Source organism: Nyctibius grandis, chromosome 3 (genome assembly GCF_013368605.1).
Source record: "Nyctibius grandis isolate bNycGra1 chromosome 3, bNycGra1.pri, whole genome shotgun sequence".
In the NCBI taxonomy this organism is placed as follows: domain Eukaryota; kingdom Metazoa; phylum Chordata; class Aves; order Nyctibiiformes; family Nyctibiidae; genus Nyctibius; species Nyctibius grandis.
Window position 1 is genome coordinate 61,273,943 of NC_090660.1, and position 17,833 is coordinate 61,291,775.

At 40.3% G+C, this 17,833-nt stretch overlaps 1 protein-coding gene across 1 annotated transcript in view; it reads left to right on the top strand.

Moving 5' to 3' along the window:
- TAF4B (TATA-box binding protein associated factor 4b) overlaps window positions 1-17,833 on the top strand; it is an 82,571-nt gene that overhangs the window by 44,729 nt on the left and 20,009 nt on the right. Inside the window, exons 11-13 of the mRNA XM_068396703.1 lie at window positions 2,115-2,245; window positions 7,742-7,867; window positions 8,923-8,979. Coding sequence (XP_068252804.1) covers window positions 2,115-2,245; window positions 7,742-7,867; window positions 8,923-8,979 — 314 coding nt within the window. The remainder of the gene's footprint in view (window positions 1-2,114; window positions 2,246-7,741; window positions 7,868-8,922; window positions 8,980-17,833) is intronic.

Below are 17,833 nucleotides of genomic sequence, written 5' to 3' on the forward strand. Positions count from 1 at the left end.
TGAATGGCTGAGACTAAACTGTAATAGGAAGTTTTTAGTGTATGTATCATCTCAGCTGTTAGTTTCTGAGCAAAATAATAACTGTTGCTTAGCAATGTTGTGTTATGTCAGAGCAGGGAGTGTGCGTTTGTATAGCACCACACTGATTGGCACTACTGCTGACTACAGCACACCAGATTAATGTTGCTCAACTGCTTGCTCCTGCTCTCTGCTTGGTAGCTCACCATACTGGAACAGTGAGTTTTACAGCTGAGCATTCAGGAAAGCCAGCAGTTGTACGTGTGGTCATGTTCTGTCACAACCTGATCGCAAAGTCTTTCTACAAGCGATCTGTTCTTCGTCCAAACTAAGCAGCTAGCCTGCGACAAATATGTAACCTGCAAATGCTATCTGCTACCTCAATACTTCCCACACTAGTTAGCCAGATGTGCCATCTGAGCTGTATGGGGCATGGTTGAGTGAAGTAAGTGCTGCGCCTCTACTGGAAAAGGGAAAATATACACTGAAACTGGTGCCTAAAAGCTTTTCTCAAAATTCAGTAGAGGGTTAACCAGTCATCCATGGGAAGTAGATATATGGAAAAATAAAGAGCTCTACAAAAACACAAAGAGAAAGTACTTCTAGAATAATTGTCTGGTTTGGGATGTGAAGACAAATCATTGAAAGATGGAAAATACAAGCCTGGCTGTGGTAGCTGTTCCACATTAATAATAATAATTCATGTCGTAAATGAAAAGTGTTTTGATTGCAAGGAAAGAAATACTGTCAGGGAGTACCGCAATTCAGAAAATGAATGCATCTGCTCTTGAACCGAGCCCTCTTTGGTTTAGGAAGTGTGTGTGTGTGTGTGTGTGTGTGTGTGTGTGTGTGTAGGGAGGTGTTGAGGTTTGGGGGGATTTTGTTTTGCGTTTAAGCTGAGGAAGTGTTGAAAGGTGCTTGAGCAAAATGAGCTTTGCACTCAGCTAAGGTACAGGCCAATGCTTACTGGCCAAGATCAAACAGTGGGAACACTTTGATCGTATCTGGGAAAACACTCTGGATTCTGCCTGTCTCGCGACATTGTTATTAATTTTCAGATAGAGTAGCAAAGGCAAATGAAATAGGTGATTAGTTTTTTTGCAGCGTACTGTTTATCCATTCTTAACACTCCACTTGGCAATAAATACTGAAATGGATTTTGAAGGCGTGCTGTATATTGCATCATAAAGTATTACAGCCACTGTAAATGCAGTGAGGGGCAAGGAGAAGCGCTTCTGACGGGTACAGCATATGAAGCGTGTGAAACTGTTGCCTGCTGTGCCTACCAGGGAAAAGTTGCTGCCATCCAGGTGTCTTAACGGAGTTGTGTTGAGTGATCGATGGTGTCAACCACGGGAAGGCTTCTCTGTCAGCAGCCTGCAGGCGCAGGAAGGTTGCGGAGGTGATGCCCAGCTCTGGGCACGGGGATGGGACAGCTTTGCCTGGAGCTGTTGCCAGCCTCGGTCACAGCTGCTGAACGCAGAGAGGCAGCGGCAGCCCGGGAGAAAAGGTTGAAGGTGATGGCACGATGACCCTGGCTGGACTTGATCTGTGTTGTCTGAGCTGGTGCTGTGGGATGGTTGGGTCTGTCTGCCCCGTGCCAGTCAGTCGAGGCAGGTGAGAGGGTCCCATGTTCCCAGAGTGCGCTGCAAAAACCATCCCTGCTCATCGAATAAATGTCATGAGTTGTTAACAAGCACGGTGTCAAGCAGGGCGAAATGTAATTCTCTATTTTTTTTTAATTACTGGAATTAACAGAATATGGCACTAATTTCTACAGCTACTGCTTCTCCCCCTCCCTGAACACGAAGCTTGATTTGTGTTCTTATTAACTTTGTCCTATAAATGACCTTGCAAGGAGAGTGGTTCTGGAGGCTAAGTGAAACAATGTCTATATTTTCTGAAGCTCCAGGCTAAGTTTTATTAATGTAATGTCGAAGATCTTTGAAGTTGTGACTTTACCAGGAAAATCATAATCTCCAAACCTTTATTCATAATGGGTATGACTTCCAGGGGGAACAGAATACCTGCTGTGCTAATTATTTCAATTATCAGCTACTACTAAAACATGTAATGGATTTTCTCTGCTTCCACAGGTAAAAGGCACGACATTATGGAACTTAACTCTGATGTTGTGAACTTGATCTCCCACGCTACACAGGAGAGATTACGAGGGCTCCTAGAAAAACTAACTGTAATTGCTCAGCACAGAGTATCAACCCACAAGGTAAAGCAAATCATTAAGCAAGTTTTGCACGAAAGTTTTCCTGCTTTGCAGCCTTGAAGGTAAACCTCTTCCAAGTTATAGGCACATTGTATGCAATATGTGCATTTTCAGTATCTACCAAAGGCTGGTTTTGTTTTAACTGTTTATAGCCTCTAACTATTCCTTACATTTTCCATTTCGACTTGTCGGATAGGTGCTCTTAAAACCCAGCATGAGAGTAAATGCGTGCATTTCTCCTCTTCCCTAGAAGTGGTGGTTGTTATACAAAATCTCTTGCATGGTAAATGTAAAGCTATTTTTGAATGCTTTTAGTGGTTGGGTTGATTTAGGGACTTGTGTTTGCTTTATGCATTTAGTGTTGGTGGAACTGCAGTATTGTCTCAGTAAAAAGCCCTGGGAAACTGAATTGAGTATTTTATTTTTAGAAAGTGCTCCATGTGGAGGCAGAGACCCCTTTGATCTTAAAGTTTCCGGAACTTTTTTTTCACTAGTGCTATTTAAGATTCCCTCCCCTTCCTCTTGTATTTGCTTTATTTAATATAAAGTATATTGGATTCCAGTGAGCCAGTATCCCTTAAGATGCTTCTGTGGTACAAATGGGAAGCAATAACTTACTAGTGGCCAAAATAGCTCTTTGAGGCTTTTTTTTGTAATTCAATAAGAAGATATTAGTCCTTACTTTTTTCAGTATCAAGCTGTTTTAGAAAAAAACTGGAAGTTAGAAGCAGATGTATCTGTCAACTCTTAAGTTCTTGGCTGTTTTATTTTTACAGGAATTCTATAGTTAATGAAATTTTACAGGAATTCTATAATTAATGAAATTTAACAAGAGCAACTAGCTGATGGGATAGGAGTTATTTTTGTACTGAACACTTTTTATAAGCTTTTAAGCACTGGAAAAGCAATAGTAAAGGGAAGGATCTATTTGGACACTTCCAAGTATTTATAGTGATGTCTGGAGCAGCTGGAGTATGGTGTTCCTTGCCAGAAGAAGATGCAGTAGGAAAAAAATCAATACAGAAAAAGTATAGAGTTTTTTATGAGAAGTCTTTAGAAATCTGCACGTGTTCTGTGTTGTCTCTCCAAAGTGAGAGATCCATTAGAGCTCATGAGGAAAAGTGCAGTGGAAACTGATGTCCTGAGTAACCAGTAAGACTTAATGTCTTGCAGATACCAAGGATGCCAGGGAATGTTTTTGGACAGCGGGCTTGATAGGGCTGATTTCTTTCTCATTGGACTAAAGCAACAGAAGAACTGATAGGGTTTTGTCTGATTGAATTGCCAGAAGCAATGATAAGATTGTAAGACTGCAATAGGTTTGCTTATATATGTATTTACGTAGCCCTGTATTCCATCTCCCCCAGTGCTTGTCCCTGTCCTCTTTTCCCTCTAGGCTATTGATAGGTACCAGTATGCAATGTGGGCTACATGTATTTCAGAGAATTATCCAGACCCTTTCCAAGAGGATTGGGTAGTTGCCCTGTAAAGCTTCCTTTTAGCCTATCTTCATTGCAAAAAGGCAGACAATAATAGGGATAGGTCTGGTGAAACCAAGGTAGCTATTGTTAGAGTAGAAGGTATAAAAAGCCAATAGTTCACGGGATCATACTCAGGAAACTCTTCTTCCCAGTTTGCTCAGCTCATACCTAGCAGCTTACATTGATAGGTAGACCTGCAGAGAGAGAGTGTTGGCAGGGTAAAAGCTTCATAGCATGCCACCATGTAGACTTGCCCACTTTTGTCATTTTGCTAAATTTAAGGGAAAAAAAAATAGGTATATAATTGGAAGTTACTAGTTTAATTAGGATAAAACTATTGTGGTGGTCTCTTTATCTGAAGTAGGAATAGCCTTTCAGATTGTTGTACGCTGCTCTCTGTGCTGTAACTCTTGTTGCAGTGCCTTTATAGAGCCTCGGTAAGACCCTAAAGGCAATTAGCTAGCTGGTTCCTCGGCTGCTTCCCTCTTATAACCTGGAGAACTGCTGAGGTATAAGAGTGTGCATGCGACATAGAATGATACCCAAGACCAGAATTAATAATGACAGCTAAACAGTACAGTGATTAAAAAAAACCATTTTTGATGTGGGTGGATTCAGCACAGCATGAGATGACTGCTGTGCTCCTGTCTTTGGAGCCCATGAGAACATGGTTTCAAGAGGCATGGTATGGTGCTGTGGTATAAGCATTGCTCCATGAAAACATTTTCCCCATGTGCAGTAGCAGCAAAACACTGCGACCCTAAACTGCATTATCTGTAGGGCAGTATGGTGTGGCAGCTACATTGGTTTAAGGGGTAAGCTCTAAATATAGCAAAGGGGTGAGTACTGCTAGATGTGAAAACAACCAGCCTCCTACCCATCGCGCACAGCCATCAAGCTGCAGCATGCAGAAGTAACTTATCAGAAGCTTTTCTGTTATTACCTTGGTTTAGGGGTTGACTATATAAAAGTCAAAGCTTAATAGGTTCCTAGATGGTAGCTGAGCCTCTGCAACTGCCTGCATTCCTGCTCTGTCCTCAGCAAGGCTGTTCAACTGTTCGGATTTCGTGGGGGAACTGGTCTTTGTGGAATTCTTCCAACTTCTTTCCTGGTGGCCTGAAGTGGAGCGCACCTTCCCTGTGTGTGGGTTTTTCCTTTGTGCCCCTGGACATGCAATACATTCCTGGTGCTAAACCGCAAGTGCCTTAGTCAGGTTTCAGATTCATTTACAGGTATGTGACAATCTAGGAAGGAAGTTGCAAATCACAGACAAGGCGTATAGCTGTTCTTGCATTTGTTGCCAACTCTCTTCTCACTAAAGACATAGCTGGGAGTGCTTTGCTTCAATGCTGCATGTTTCAAATATGTGTAAACCTAATGTAAAAATTTTGGTAGGAATTGGCTATGCTTTAGAGCGCATCTGTGGAGAAGTCTTGAGTATGTACATTTCTCTTGAAGAAAAAAAAAGTATGGAGGAATTTCATAACAAGATTGCATAGATGCACTGATGTGCAATTGCTGAGTGAAAGCAATAGCTTCTTTCAGGATAGCAAAGTGAACTCCAGGTTAAATTTAGCTCAGTTAAAGTAAAAATTACTTTTTAACTCTCAGATATACAAGTTCAGCTTTGGCACATACAAATCTAACCACACTCTGTATTGTGGTTACGTGCTTTATTTATCACTAAGTCAAATTCTGTTCTTGATTACACTTGTAACTTTGGTTTTCTTGGGATTGCACTGTTGTAGCTGGGAACAGTTAGGCCTTATGTGAGGAAGTTAAGCTGTTATATGGACAAAAACTGAATCCAACTTGCTTAATCATAACAGTAATGGCTACAAGTTATGAACAGGTATCCAATATATGTTTTCTGTCTAAGCAATTCAGTGCTAAACGATCACAGAGAACAAGTTTATTGAGCAGGACAAAATATAACTGCAGGTGTTCCTGTTCTAAAAAGACCTGAAATAAGGTATCTTAAAACAGTTGTTGAGCTGAAATACTGTTATAAATGCGCCCATTTCTTGTCCCATATAAGCTCATGGTAGTGCATTGGGGTGCTTCTGGTTAAGAGGTTTGCATTCCTAGTAGACATAGAGTCTTGGATTTGGCTTTAGAAATGTAAGTATCTAACTTCAACTTTGGGCATTCCAAAGCGAAACACTTCTAAACTTTAGAAAAAATAAGGTTCTGGTAATATGGCTTTCTTTTTGTCCCTTTAAAAGGATTGCGGCATGGTGGTGGATTATTATAAACTGCTGCTTCAAAACAAATTGTACTAATGTACTGAGACCGACTCAAAGTAGTGTATGTTTTGTGGGGAGCAGTAAAAAAAATCTTGAGAAGTAAGAGAATTGGGGGGAAAAGTTTGTTGGACGTTTATGCAGAGCTACAGACTCTGCTTGGGAAAGACAGTCTGCTTGGTTGCAACACACGGTGTGTTCTGAGCCACAGTTGGCGATATGTGGCAATGTGGTGGCTCATTGAAAAGGACCAAACCTAATACCAGAAGAGGGATTGATTTCATGCTCTGGCTGGGTTGTGCAAATTCAGATTGGGAGAAAACAGTGCCCCACCAGAAGACTTTTACTTTCCTTTCCAGCTTTTAAAATTATATGACTGGGTCTGGAAAGAAAAGTCTGAGTATAGTGTGTTTGAAAACTAAAAATTTAGCAACTGAAGTCACTGATAATCCATATAGTTAAAATATACCCTTGCCTAAAATGTAGCTGTAGAATATGCCATGCTTATTCCAGAACAGTTGTGTGTCAATGTTGCTTCATTAAAGTGTGAGACTGGGGTAGGGTAGAAAGAAGGTTGCTGAAAATATGTGGTGTGTTTGGCTGGTAAAAGCCCAAGGATAAATTTCTCAAGAAGAGACAAGTTCACAAAGTAACAGAGAAAGAAGGTAACTCTGGGATGTGCATTAGAGTGGTACAAACAGGTGGCATAGACGTGCCTCATCTAGAATGGGCTCCCTGCCTTGTTTTGCCTAATGCCCTTTGGCCAATGCACAGCTTAAATAGAATGTATTTGGAAGAGCAGAATAGTAAAACCAGGCTTTTCATTGCCAGTTGACCACGTTTTAGGTCTTTCCTTTCTGTCTTCTTTCCTATCTAGACAAAGTAAAACTAAACGCACTCAGACTTTTCAGGGAGGGCGAAAAGAGTATGCAAAAAAACCTACTGATTGCTATTTTTTAGACTAAAAGGAGCATAGTCTTGTTTCAATGCATGCATGTTCTGTTATTGCTGGAATTCGTCGTTAGTATTCACTGGCCCAGCTTTGTACGGGGGTGCTAGACCAGGTGACTTCCACAGGTCACCATTTAACATAAACTATTCTATGACTTGAGAGCATCCATTGAGGCAAAAGTATGTGTTCCTAAAGCTATAGTAAACCATATATAATTAATCATCTCATTTTCCCCACCCCAAAGAGTCATTATAATTAGTTCTGAATCACCCCGCTGCTCCGTAAACCCTCTTTTTGGAAATACCAGGTGAGACTTATTTCCAATTCTGGATCAAATGGCTGAAATAAAACACCAAACACTAGAAACTTCAAATTTCAAATTTTATTTTTTCTTCACCTTTTTCCTTTAAAAGGGAAAGGATATGATGTTCTGCTGCTTTACAATTTTTTTTTTTTCTTCTTAACCTGTCCGGAAGACAGTCTTGTACATATGTTTACTGGATATGAAATTGCTGTTTAAAACAAAATTTTAGCCTTTAGACTTAAAAACTTTATTGTTGTTACAGTCAATAAACAATAGAACTAGATGTTGCTAATGTCACTTTTGCAATAACTTCTTACTAGTCATAGCTGCCAAGAAACATGCTTCAGTGGAGAGGAGATGTGTAAATGACTACCCACCACCTGAAGTCTTTCTAAAACAGTCTACACTTTTCAGCTTTGAAAAAATAGTGTTGTTCTTTTCAGGTTGTTCCCATTGGATTTATTAGCTCTAATGGTGTATATAAAAGCCTGGTTGTCTATAACAAACTTCTCTTTCCAGGGGAGTGATAGGTACATCGTATCTAGTGACACCAGAGCACAGCTGAGATTTCTTGAAAAGCTTGATCATCTAGAAAAGCAGAGAAGGGATGAAGAGGAACGTGAAATGTTGCTTCGAGCAGCCAAGGTAAGAACTTCACTCCTTGCTTTCCAAGGAAGTAGTGGTATCCTTTAGACTGGTGAACATCTTCAGGTTTCTCCTATTTCTGCTTTAAATGTCATAACCATTAACTTTGTAACTGGAAATCTGTAACATTTAGGATAGCTTAGGCTATACAGAAAAGGATTTTAGCTTTTTACATTCTTTAAAGCAATCACAGGAGTTCTTTCAAATGTGTGGTGGGGTGAACTCTCCTTTTGAGGTTGTTCCTACTGGTCAAAATGAAATAAAAGAAGTATTTACATATCCATAAACATCCTTACTGGCTCTGTTTCTGGCTATGAAATTGATATGTCTTTTTCCATATCTGTGTACGGCACTGTTTGAAAATATGAGTTCACTATGCTTGTTCAAGCTGGAGCCTGGTGAGATCCACCACCTTGCCAGATGTATTTGTTTTCCGTAGTCAGACCAGAGGGCTAGCCTTAGAGCTGGTACCTTAGCATCTGCGAACCGCTGATGGGGCCACTGCTGCTACAGAATAACTACCCTTCTTCCCCCTTCCCTTCTCTCAAGAACAGGAGCAAAAAATCAATCAGTCGGTGTTGCTCCATGAGATGCGACTTGATCATCTTCTGTTTGTTGTTTGTGTTTTTTTTTATTTTGTTTCAAGCTGAATTCTGGAGCGTCTTTGGTGGAAGCCTAATCTAGAGTTGAAAGAGTCGTGTTGTGCCTGCACGAGTACGACTCCCTTTCTTTCCTGCACTTCCTGTCCTTTTTAAGTGTCTGCTGCTGACATGAACAGCATCATGCCTAGACTGGACCTGACTGACAGCGTTAGCATCATTTTCAGCTTAATCTTGCTTCAGGCTAGAGCAGAGGCAGCCGGCCCAGATGAGGAGGGGGGTGCACGTCGTCTGTGTGTGGAGGGGGAGGGAAGCCAGTCTGGATTGAGGCATTCACCCCTGGAGCTAAATCTTTCAATCGCTGGAGAAAATTGTCATTTATTAAATATTTAACGGATACAATGGTGTTTGGATGCCAGTAATTTCTATTCTGTCTTTTTCCTCTTCCTTTGGTAGAGCCGTTCCAATAAAGAAGATCCAGAGCAACTGCGGTTAAAGCAGAAAGCAAAAGAGGTAGGACTTTCCAGTTACCATCCTTGCCTTTGTGTGTTGAGAGAAGGTTGGCAGCCCTGTCCTGGCAATTAGGTCAGGGTTTATTTTGCTGCTTCATACCATTTGCAGAGGCCTTGGGGAAGGACAGGAACTGCCACAGGCAAGGGCAGTGCTTCAAATGAGGTCAATGAATTACGAGCTCGTTTTTTTAACATTTTATTTTCGTAGTTTCAGTCCTGTCTAGAAACGGTCCTTTGAAAACTGCAGCAGTACACTTGGTAGGAATATTATGTGGGATTAGGAAAAAAAAAAAAAAAAAGAAACTTTTGAGATTTAGCATCTGGGACTGTACAATAGGCTACATTTTTCCAGGGTAATTGTTCGTTTTGTAAATCTGATACTGCTTATAATTCTTTGGCTGGGAGGCGGTACTGGGATTTAGTTTTAAATGGAAAACGCCTCTGGCTTTTAATTTTCTGGGCCCAGCAGTTTTCTGTTCTGGAATGGAGCCCTTGTTTCACACAGTTCATGTTTAGCTGCAGGGGTTTTAGTTTATAGCTTAGACTGGTTAAGCTTTTACTCCCAGAGGCCTCTGCATAGCAACTGTAGAAATCAACAAATAAGTTCATTTATGTCTGCAGCCTTCTCTCAGTAGCTGACTTTTTACATTTCCCAATATCCATTTCCTGACTTTTCTAGCCTGAGAGAAAAAAGCTCCACTAATTGGAGCTTATTTTAATTGAGCCTTAATATTGGATCTCACTGGAGTTGCCCCCAGAGCTACTGGGAACAGAATGAAATGAAAGTACCTAAGGTTGAAGATGTGTGTGCGTGTGTGAAATTTTTCACTTGACCTACAGATTCTTTTCCCTGCTGAATAAATCATCAAGCCTGTTCACATTTCTGATTAAGGATCTGACAGCAGACGATAATAAAGACAATTGAGGTGTGAGACATGTGATACAGAGCTGAAAAAATTGGTTTCTATAGTTACTTGACTGATTTCATGCAATTTTTAAGGATCTTTGTGCTAAATGAGAGTGATTTTCTGAGCAACCTTTTTCCTTAACTGTGCCTCTTGAACTATGAAATTTGTTGTTGCTTAACATTGCTGCACTTGGCTCCTAGGTGCCAGCAGCAGCAGCAGGTTATTTATGAATGCTTTAAAGGCCCTTATTGTTTGGATTAATGTAGGAGCACAGGCAAAACAAATGGAAATCGAGTAAAATAGTATTAGAATCAATGCTCTGGATTTGCACCATAGTAGAAGAAATTTGTAAAATAAGAAGAAAGAGAAGGAACTTGCTTTACTATCTTTTAATTCTTTCTGCTTATACCGCTTCCTTCATGCTTACAATCTGTGAGTACAAAGTAGCCTTAAAGCCCTTCCCAGTTTGCTTCTAGTGCCACCAGGATCAACAATCAGTGGGTGATGCTAATTTGTCTTGTTTTGTAGGTGGCTTTACCTCTTCTGCATCATCTGGTCGTTTCTAGAGGTTCTTTCTTTTAATAAAACACTGCAAAGTGATTAATTTATGCAGCTTCTTTTCTCTTTTCCTCTGAACAATGTGTAGGGTCTTGAAAAATATTCCATGATTCAGATATTTAGAACAGAAAGATGTTAGGTAAGTGTTTTGAGTCTTTTTTTAGGTTGATTGGTATTGTTAATGATATTTCCTTTAAAAAGTAGCATATAGGTACAGAAAAAAGGAGCCAACAGAGGGGAGAAGGTGTCTAAGTTTAGTGCTTAGTGTTCTACTAAGTGCTTGACTTCACCCCCTTCCATGCACCTTATCTTGTGCCGGACTAACTCAGCCCTCATGGCATTTGGCCTATATGTTCCTCCATGCTGTGCTGCTCTCAGTGATGATCTCCGACTGCTTCACCAAAAGAGGAGGATGCAGATGTGCCTCTTGGAACAACGCAGATCTTTGTGTTGGTATTGCCTTGCCCTCTGTCCTGCTGCTTTGTTCTCCAGAGAATGAGGCAGACAGAACTTCTCCAGGCTTCATGCGCTGCACGGGAAATCCACCTTCTGTGCCAGGGGTGATTTCTTATCTGTGAGACTGTCTCAAGCTTGAGTAGAAATGAGCCCAAATACAGCTGGTCATTTTTGGCACTTTATTGACAGTTTGGAGATAGATGGTCAGCACACATTTGCATTAAAGAATGCAAACATGAGTAGAGGTGGAATAAGAGCAAAATAAAAATCAACAAATATCCCAGGGCTGAAACTAGTAACACAGAAGCACAGTCTATACTGGGATGAAAGCCTGAAAAGGCTCACCATTCATTGTCTGTCTTGTCGTGTTGTGAGTGTAGTCTGCTCCTAAGAAACCACACTTGGGAATTTTGATACCTCTGTCAGTTGGAATCAGATCCTTTCCAGGCCACTCTGGTTGAGTATTCACTGGAAAGCCTGATCTGATCTCCTTAAAGTTCTTTAAGAATGAATGTGGGCCTTCCTTCCTCAAAGCTGTCTTTTGTGTATTGATGGTGACCCCTGAGAGAAGGGAGAGGGTGTGGGGTAATGACACTGGAGCATGTTCTAAAGCACTATTTCCCAAAATGCCGAGTGTACATCCTAACAATGAATACTTACAAATCCAGGATGTGCTGTCATCCAGCAGCTGGAGGCAACGTCTTAACATTGCTGGAAGTACACCCAGAGACTCGGCAGTGGATTCTTTTATCCAAAAAGCTATACATAATTGCGGTGACCTTTTTATGCCTTTTTGCATGACCTATTGCCTCAAACTTCCCCTATGCTAAGTCATTTACTTTCCTATATTCTTAGTCTATGTAGCTTGCTGTGAATTAAGTCTTTATTTACTTCCCCCTTTCACCTGTTTCAGCAGATCTAATACCTACAGAAAGTGCACATTCCTTTCGAGGCAGCTGCGAGGCTTGCCCCAAGCTGCTCCTTTGTGCACTCAAGAATTTTGTCCTTGCTCACCTCATGGGCCAGCTCTTTGTGCAACAGCGTTCCTGAAGTCTGGGTAAATTACCCCTGCTTTTCATTCAGCCTTATCTGTCACTTCAAGCTGAGAGGGTACAGTCCTTGCATTGTCCCTGATGCTTGCACTTTTAAACCATAACTTTTTAGGTGCTTTCTGCTATTTCCTGTTCTACTTTCAACTGTACTTCCAGTTACAAAGAAAATGTTCAGTTGATGCAATTCTTGTAGCTGTACTTACAGTTTATCTGTGGCTTCATCCCTTTTCTGAAATTAGCTTACTGAAATTGAGTAGGTGTAGGATACCGTCAAATGCACAAGCATGCCATATGAACAGTGTATTCCAGAAGACCTGTAAAAATGTCAACATTAAACACTGTGTACTGTTAATTTAAATATAAACCCTGATCTTTTGTACTCTGGTCTCTCATCTTCAAAAGTGAGCATGCTTGTAGTATGGCTTTGTGAAGCTTAAGGCTGAAGCTCGGCAAACCTTTTAGATTGTATGTGCAAGATTGCTGCTTGGGGTTGAGCAGGTGAACAGGTATCATACTCATAACATCTTTATTCCGTAGTAGCTACCTTAATCTCTGCTCTTACCTTGTGGCACCTTGCAGCATCTATCGGTGGATAAAGGTGAGCAGCCACATCTTGAACTAGGGGAAGGAGCATGTGGAGCAAGCACCTCATGGACAGCCAACTTGCCTGCCCCATTTCTTGCTCTTCCAGCAGCTCTGTTCACCTACGACTGCACAGGTGTTCCCAGTCCCTTGTTCCCGCCTGCTTGATGCACTTGTGCATTTTGCTGTTATGGTTTTGACACAGATGTCACAAGACGACAGCAGATGAGATGCTGAGAAAATTCAATACCTTTAGTTTTAACTGATTGGGAGGAAAATAGCAAACCTTAGTTTTTTTGTAGAGACAAAACAAACCCCATCAAAAACATCGGAAAAAAAATCTGCATGATTCCAGTTAGTTCCTGGGTGCTATATAGTAATGACTGAAATTTAGTTGTTCTGTAGTATCATTTTTCAAAACTCATCTTTTTTTTTTTTCTATTTCATGTGTCCATCCTAACTCTTTCCTTTATTTCCTCTCACATTCTCAGATAACAAGTAACTGTAACCTGATTCTTTGTCTGGTGTTCTCCCTACTGTCTCCAACCCACATTTTTAAGCTGTTTGTTTCCTTTTTTTTCCCCCCACACCTCTTGTGCTGCTTCTGTATTTAGTTTTCTGGACCTAATTGTTTAAATTCTTTAAGACCACTCTTGTGGCAGGGGAGAAGGAAACTCCCGAGTCAACCATAATCTCTCAAAAAACCAAACAAGATGCTGCAAGCAAAATAAGATCTTATCGCAATCAATTGGCTTTTTGTGAGCCTTCAGTGACATCCTGAGACCTTCTGCTTAATTATCTGATTTATATTATCTTTATTGTTCTGTAGTGTTTCTTACCTGCTTCTGCATGTTTTGAAAAAAAAAAAAAAATATGATTATTGAACAGATTTAAATTCTCTTACCTGCAGCTTAGCCCTACAAATAGCATCAGAGATTCCGTGTGTTATGAGTCTTGCAGAAAGTCAGGGGTGGAAATCCTGTAAAGTGTTAGATTATTGAGCAAACTGCAAAATGAAACAAATCCCTGTTTATGTGGCATTCATCTTGGTGTTTTGAAGGAGCGTAAGAAAAGAGCAGCTGAGATACTGCGTGGGATACCCTAAAACCAGTTCGCTGGAAGATGATGGCAACTACTTTCATCTAGTGAAAAACAAAAGCCTCTCCCAAAACTCCATTAAGCCTGTTCTTGGATTTTCAAATAGCCTTTTCTAAGTTTCTTGGAGAGACTAGAATGGACATGTAACGAGCTGAAAGTATGGCCTTGGATTAGAAACTTGCTAATAGAGGAAATTTTAGGGCTAAAAGTACAACATAAAGGTGATAATGGAGAGCCAGAGAGTTCTGTGCCAAGGACGTGTTGGGTGGACTGCATGATGAGATGGACAAGCCTGCAGGTGGAAGATAAGTCTTAAATGTTCTCTATCTTTGAGACCTCAAGAGTGAGTGAATGCATACGCAGTGTTACAGGAGCTCAAAATCATTCAAAATATCATGTGTTTGGAAAACTGTGATTGGTTTTAAAGTTCTGTCTTGCAGGGGCTGGACACTGTCCCATTGTGATAATGCAGGTCTGCTGACGGTCATTGAGCAGTCTTCTTCCGTGCAATAGCATCTGAAACAAAAACTACAGAATATATTGCTTTGGTGTGGTGTGCTGTAGCCTTTTCTTGGCCTTGCAACAAAAGCAGCCTGGGCTGTGTCTGGAAACACGTGTAAAGAGAGCTTGATGCTGGATGCTAGACACCCAGGAACTTCTCTGGGCCTCAAAGTAAGGCAAGCTGATGAGACTGCACAGGGGAAAGCATGCTCCGTGTGTTCTAGAATATACAGACATGCATCAATAATTGTTAAACAAAACAACAAAAAAAAACACCTCGTGAAAGGAAATACACACTCCACACTTGGGAAATTCTTAACAAGGATGGGGAAAATTTAGGAGTCAAGAAGTCACTGCACCCTGGACTTCTTTGTTAAATTCAGTGGAGACCTAGTTATTTATATATTAGAGAATGTCAAATATCAACTGAAGGATTTTTTTATTCTATGGGTAGATTACTTCATGGCTATCCTGGAAAAAATTCCTGTTGTTCTCCAAAACGTCTTATTGCAGCCTTTAGTTCTCGACAGACAAGACACCTGGTCTTGGGGTACACAGCCACGGTAGGGGCTGTTCTGCCACTGAAGCATGTATGTGGAATATTAACCTGAAAGAAACCTACAGTGTTACACACAGCCCTGTTATAAGTTAGGACTGCATATCAAACCAGTGCATGCTATTCTGCCTTTCTGCTGTTAAATCTAAATTACAACAGGGGGAGAAGTCAGTGGAAACTAATTGTATGGCTAATTAAAACAGTTCGAAAGGAAGCAATTGCAAGAAGAGAAATTGCATTATAGGCAAGAGGAGAGGATGATAAATGTTTAAATATGCAGCCTTCAAATGTCAGTTTTCCTCAGAGAATGTCCCCCATATGAGAAGTCTGCTATTCGGCCACATTCAACCTGTAGGGCAGAAAGTTTTATATAGGAAAGGTAGAGGCTGGAGGCAGTAATGCTCATTGAGCTTTATGACAACCAGTGTGAGAGGCTTGGGACTGAAAACAGATTTTTAAGGTTTATTTTTCATTTTCGTCACAAGTTCCCTAAAATGCTTAAAGGGAACCCGAAAAAATTGGGAGTTCTTTTTTTCCCCGAAGACAACGAAAGGAGAAGCAACTGGGAGCAGCAGAAAACCTTCAAAGCACTAAATGGAGGACACAATGAAACCCAGTGAAACTTTGAAAAAGGTGATCAGAAAAAAGAATGGATAGAAAGGAGAGAAGTCAGTTCAGTGGGATGTGGTCCCACTTAAGGGGTACCTCAATATTTAGTTCTTTGAAAATGTACAGCAATAGTAAGGACCCATGTAGGTGTTCAGGTTCCTTTTTCACTGGTGCAAGCTAGAAAAAAGTAAATGTTGATATTTGGTCACAGTTACTTTGACTTACTTTGAATTTTAATAATCGTTAATTTATTGTTTAATTTCTTTATTGTAGAAGCTGAAAGAATTGGTGGCTTCTGCCTCTTTTGTATGCTTATATTCAGTGCTTTTTTTTCCCTGCAAGTCTTATACGAATTCTTGTTCATCTACGTTAGTGCTTTTATTACTCTTGATGTACTTATTGCTGGATAGCACACATAACCCTTAGGCATACATTAACTTGTCTTCAGCCTTCCCTGGTTTCCTTTCCTGCCAGTTCTTCTGTTACTTTAAATATTTATTTCATCTGTCCCATATTGTGTCAGCCTACAATGTCATATGTGGAGACATCCCCACTTTTTTCTTTATATTAAACCCAGTATCTTGCACATACACAAGGTTTCACGTGCTTTGTCTTCTGTGAAAGCTTATACCAAATACCCTGTTCTGCTTTGTGTACTTTATGACCAGACGAGGGGTTTCGTTACTCCTTTTCGAGGGTGAACGTGTGTTCAGCTAGGTAGCTCTTCTGTTTCCCCGCCTTTGATAATATAGCCACCTGCTGCTGTACACATCGTGGATTAGCTGGTGTGAATTAGGTGACTTTGTTTGTAGTAGAGTATACTTTTCCCTTTCTTCATTTATGTTTAAGGGATTCTTCCTTGTAATGTTTAGGGAAAATCTTGAGATTTGCATAACTTGAATTATTGGAGCTCTGATAATGCTAACACATATTGTGTACTTTGTAACTGAAAGGGTTTAAAATCAAGTTGCAGTATTGCTTTAAAAAAAAATCTCAGCATCTCATAGCTGAAGTACTTCTTGTCGTCTTATGCAACTTGAAATTTGTGGCATTTTAATATTAAAAATTAAAAATGTCATTGGTGTAGTAGTAAAAATAGATTTTGCATATTTTCTGAAATGTGGAGTGTGAGACATAAGTGAGAGTGAGTTTCTGTGAGCAGGAAAAGAATATTTTTTCTCAGTAGAGCATTGAGTGAAGAACAGAGAGGTCAATTTTAAACCTTTCATTTTGTGTGATTACAGCCTTGCTGCAAATGCCATTTCACTATAAGGGAGGGCTCTAAAACATACCTTACTTCTTGACTTGTGCTGCAGGTCAGATTAACTAAAATGGTTATTGTGTCACCCTAGAGATTCCTGCTTGCTGCAAGACTAGACTTTAAACCCTATTTTTATTATTAAAAAGGCCAGCAGCAACAAAGACTATTTTACAAGTTCTGAGACGTTTTCATAGCAATTTGATCTTTATACACAGTTTTTTAGAACTCTTTGTACTCCAGTTCTTAGTGTATGTAAAAATCAGAAACGGGGGGAGAGGGAGCATAAACATTCATTTGCCTCTTGCCTGGAGACTGTCCCCTCTCAATGCCCTTGTTGAGGAGTAAATTTTGAACAGGACGTATGTTGGACTCCTGTGTCGTGGTGGAACAGCAGCATCTTTCATCAGATAAAGTAGGTCAGGTTGAGGGGAAACCTGCTAGATTCTGTGTCCGATGTATGGCACAGGTTCCCCCTACTCCTCTTGAATTGCCATTACACACCTCTGCCTTCAAGGGAAAAAAGTCATCTGTTTTCAAGATACAAACCTGGGTATGACAGTTCCTATTTGTATCCTATTTTAGTCAGAAACACCAATATTAATAAAACTGGCCCCTACAAGGGAAACAATACAAATGCAGCTTCTCTGTTACATTTTAAAGTGTATATACTACTTTTACTGTCTTTCACTTGCTGCAGTGATCTTTCTGCCCTAACTAGTGTGCTACTAAACTGTCTGTTAAAGAAAGATTTGACTCAACATAGTTGCATCTTGCTCTTTCCTAATATTGTTTAGGAAAATCCAGCAGTAGTTAGCCAGCCAGTATCCTCAGGTATCCCTTGGTGTTATCTGCCTGTCTTCTCCTTATCCTGTGCTTTTTAACTGCTCGCACAATGTTTGGACATTTAATCTCGCACTTTTTAATGGAATAAAACTTGATGAAAAGATGATTTTGCTGGTTTCAGCAGGGTAATTTGGATGCCTGCCCATATCGCTTAATGGGGATCTGTTGAGTCCATTATGGAGATTGAGTGTTTAAATTCATTTGTCTTAATTATGTTCTCAGAAAAATCCCCGAGATGTCTAGAACGCAACAAGACTATGATTTCTTTTTTTCTTTTGCTCTGAAACCTCGGTGAGATTCTGCCTGATTTGAAAAATCCTTTGATTGGTTACAAGGTAGAAAATGTACTGGGGAAGAGTAGGTGCTGGTAATGACATGCGTTTCCAGCATTGTCTTGGGAACTGTGTGGTCAAAGATGCATCAATTCTGTT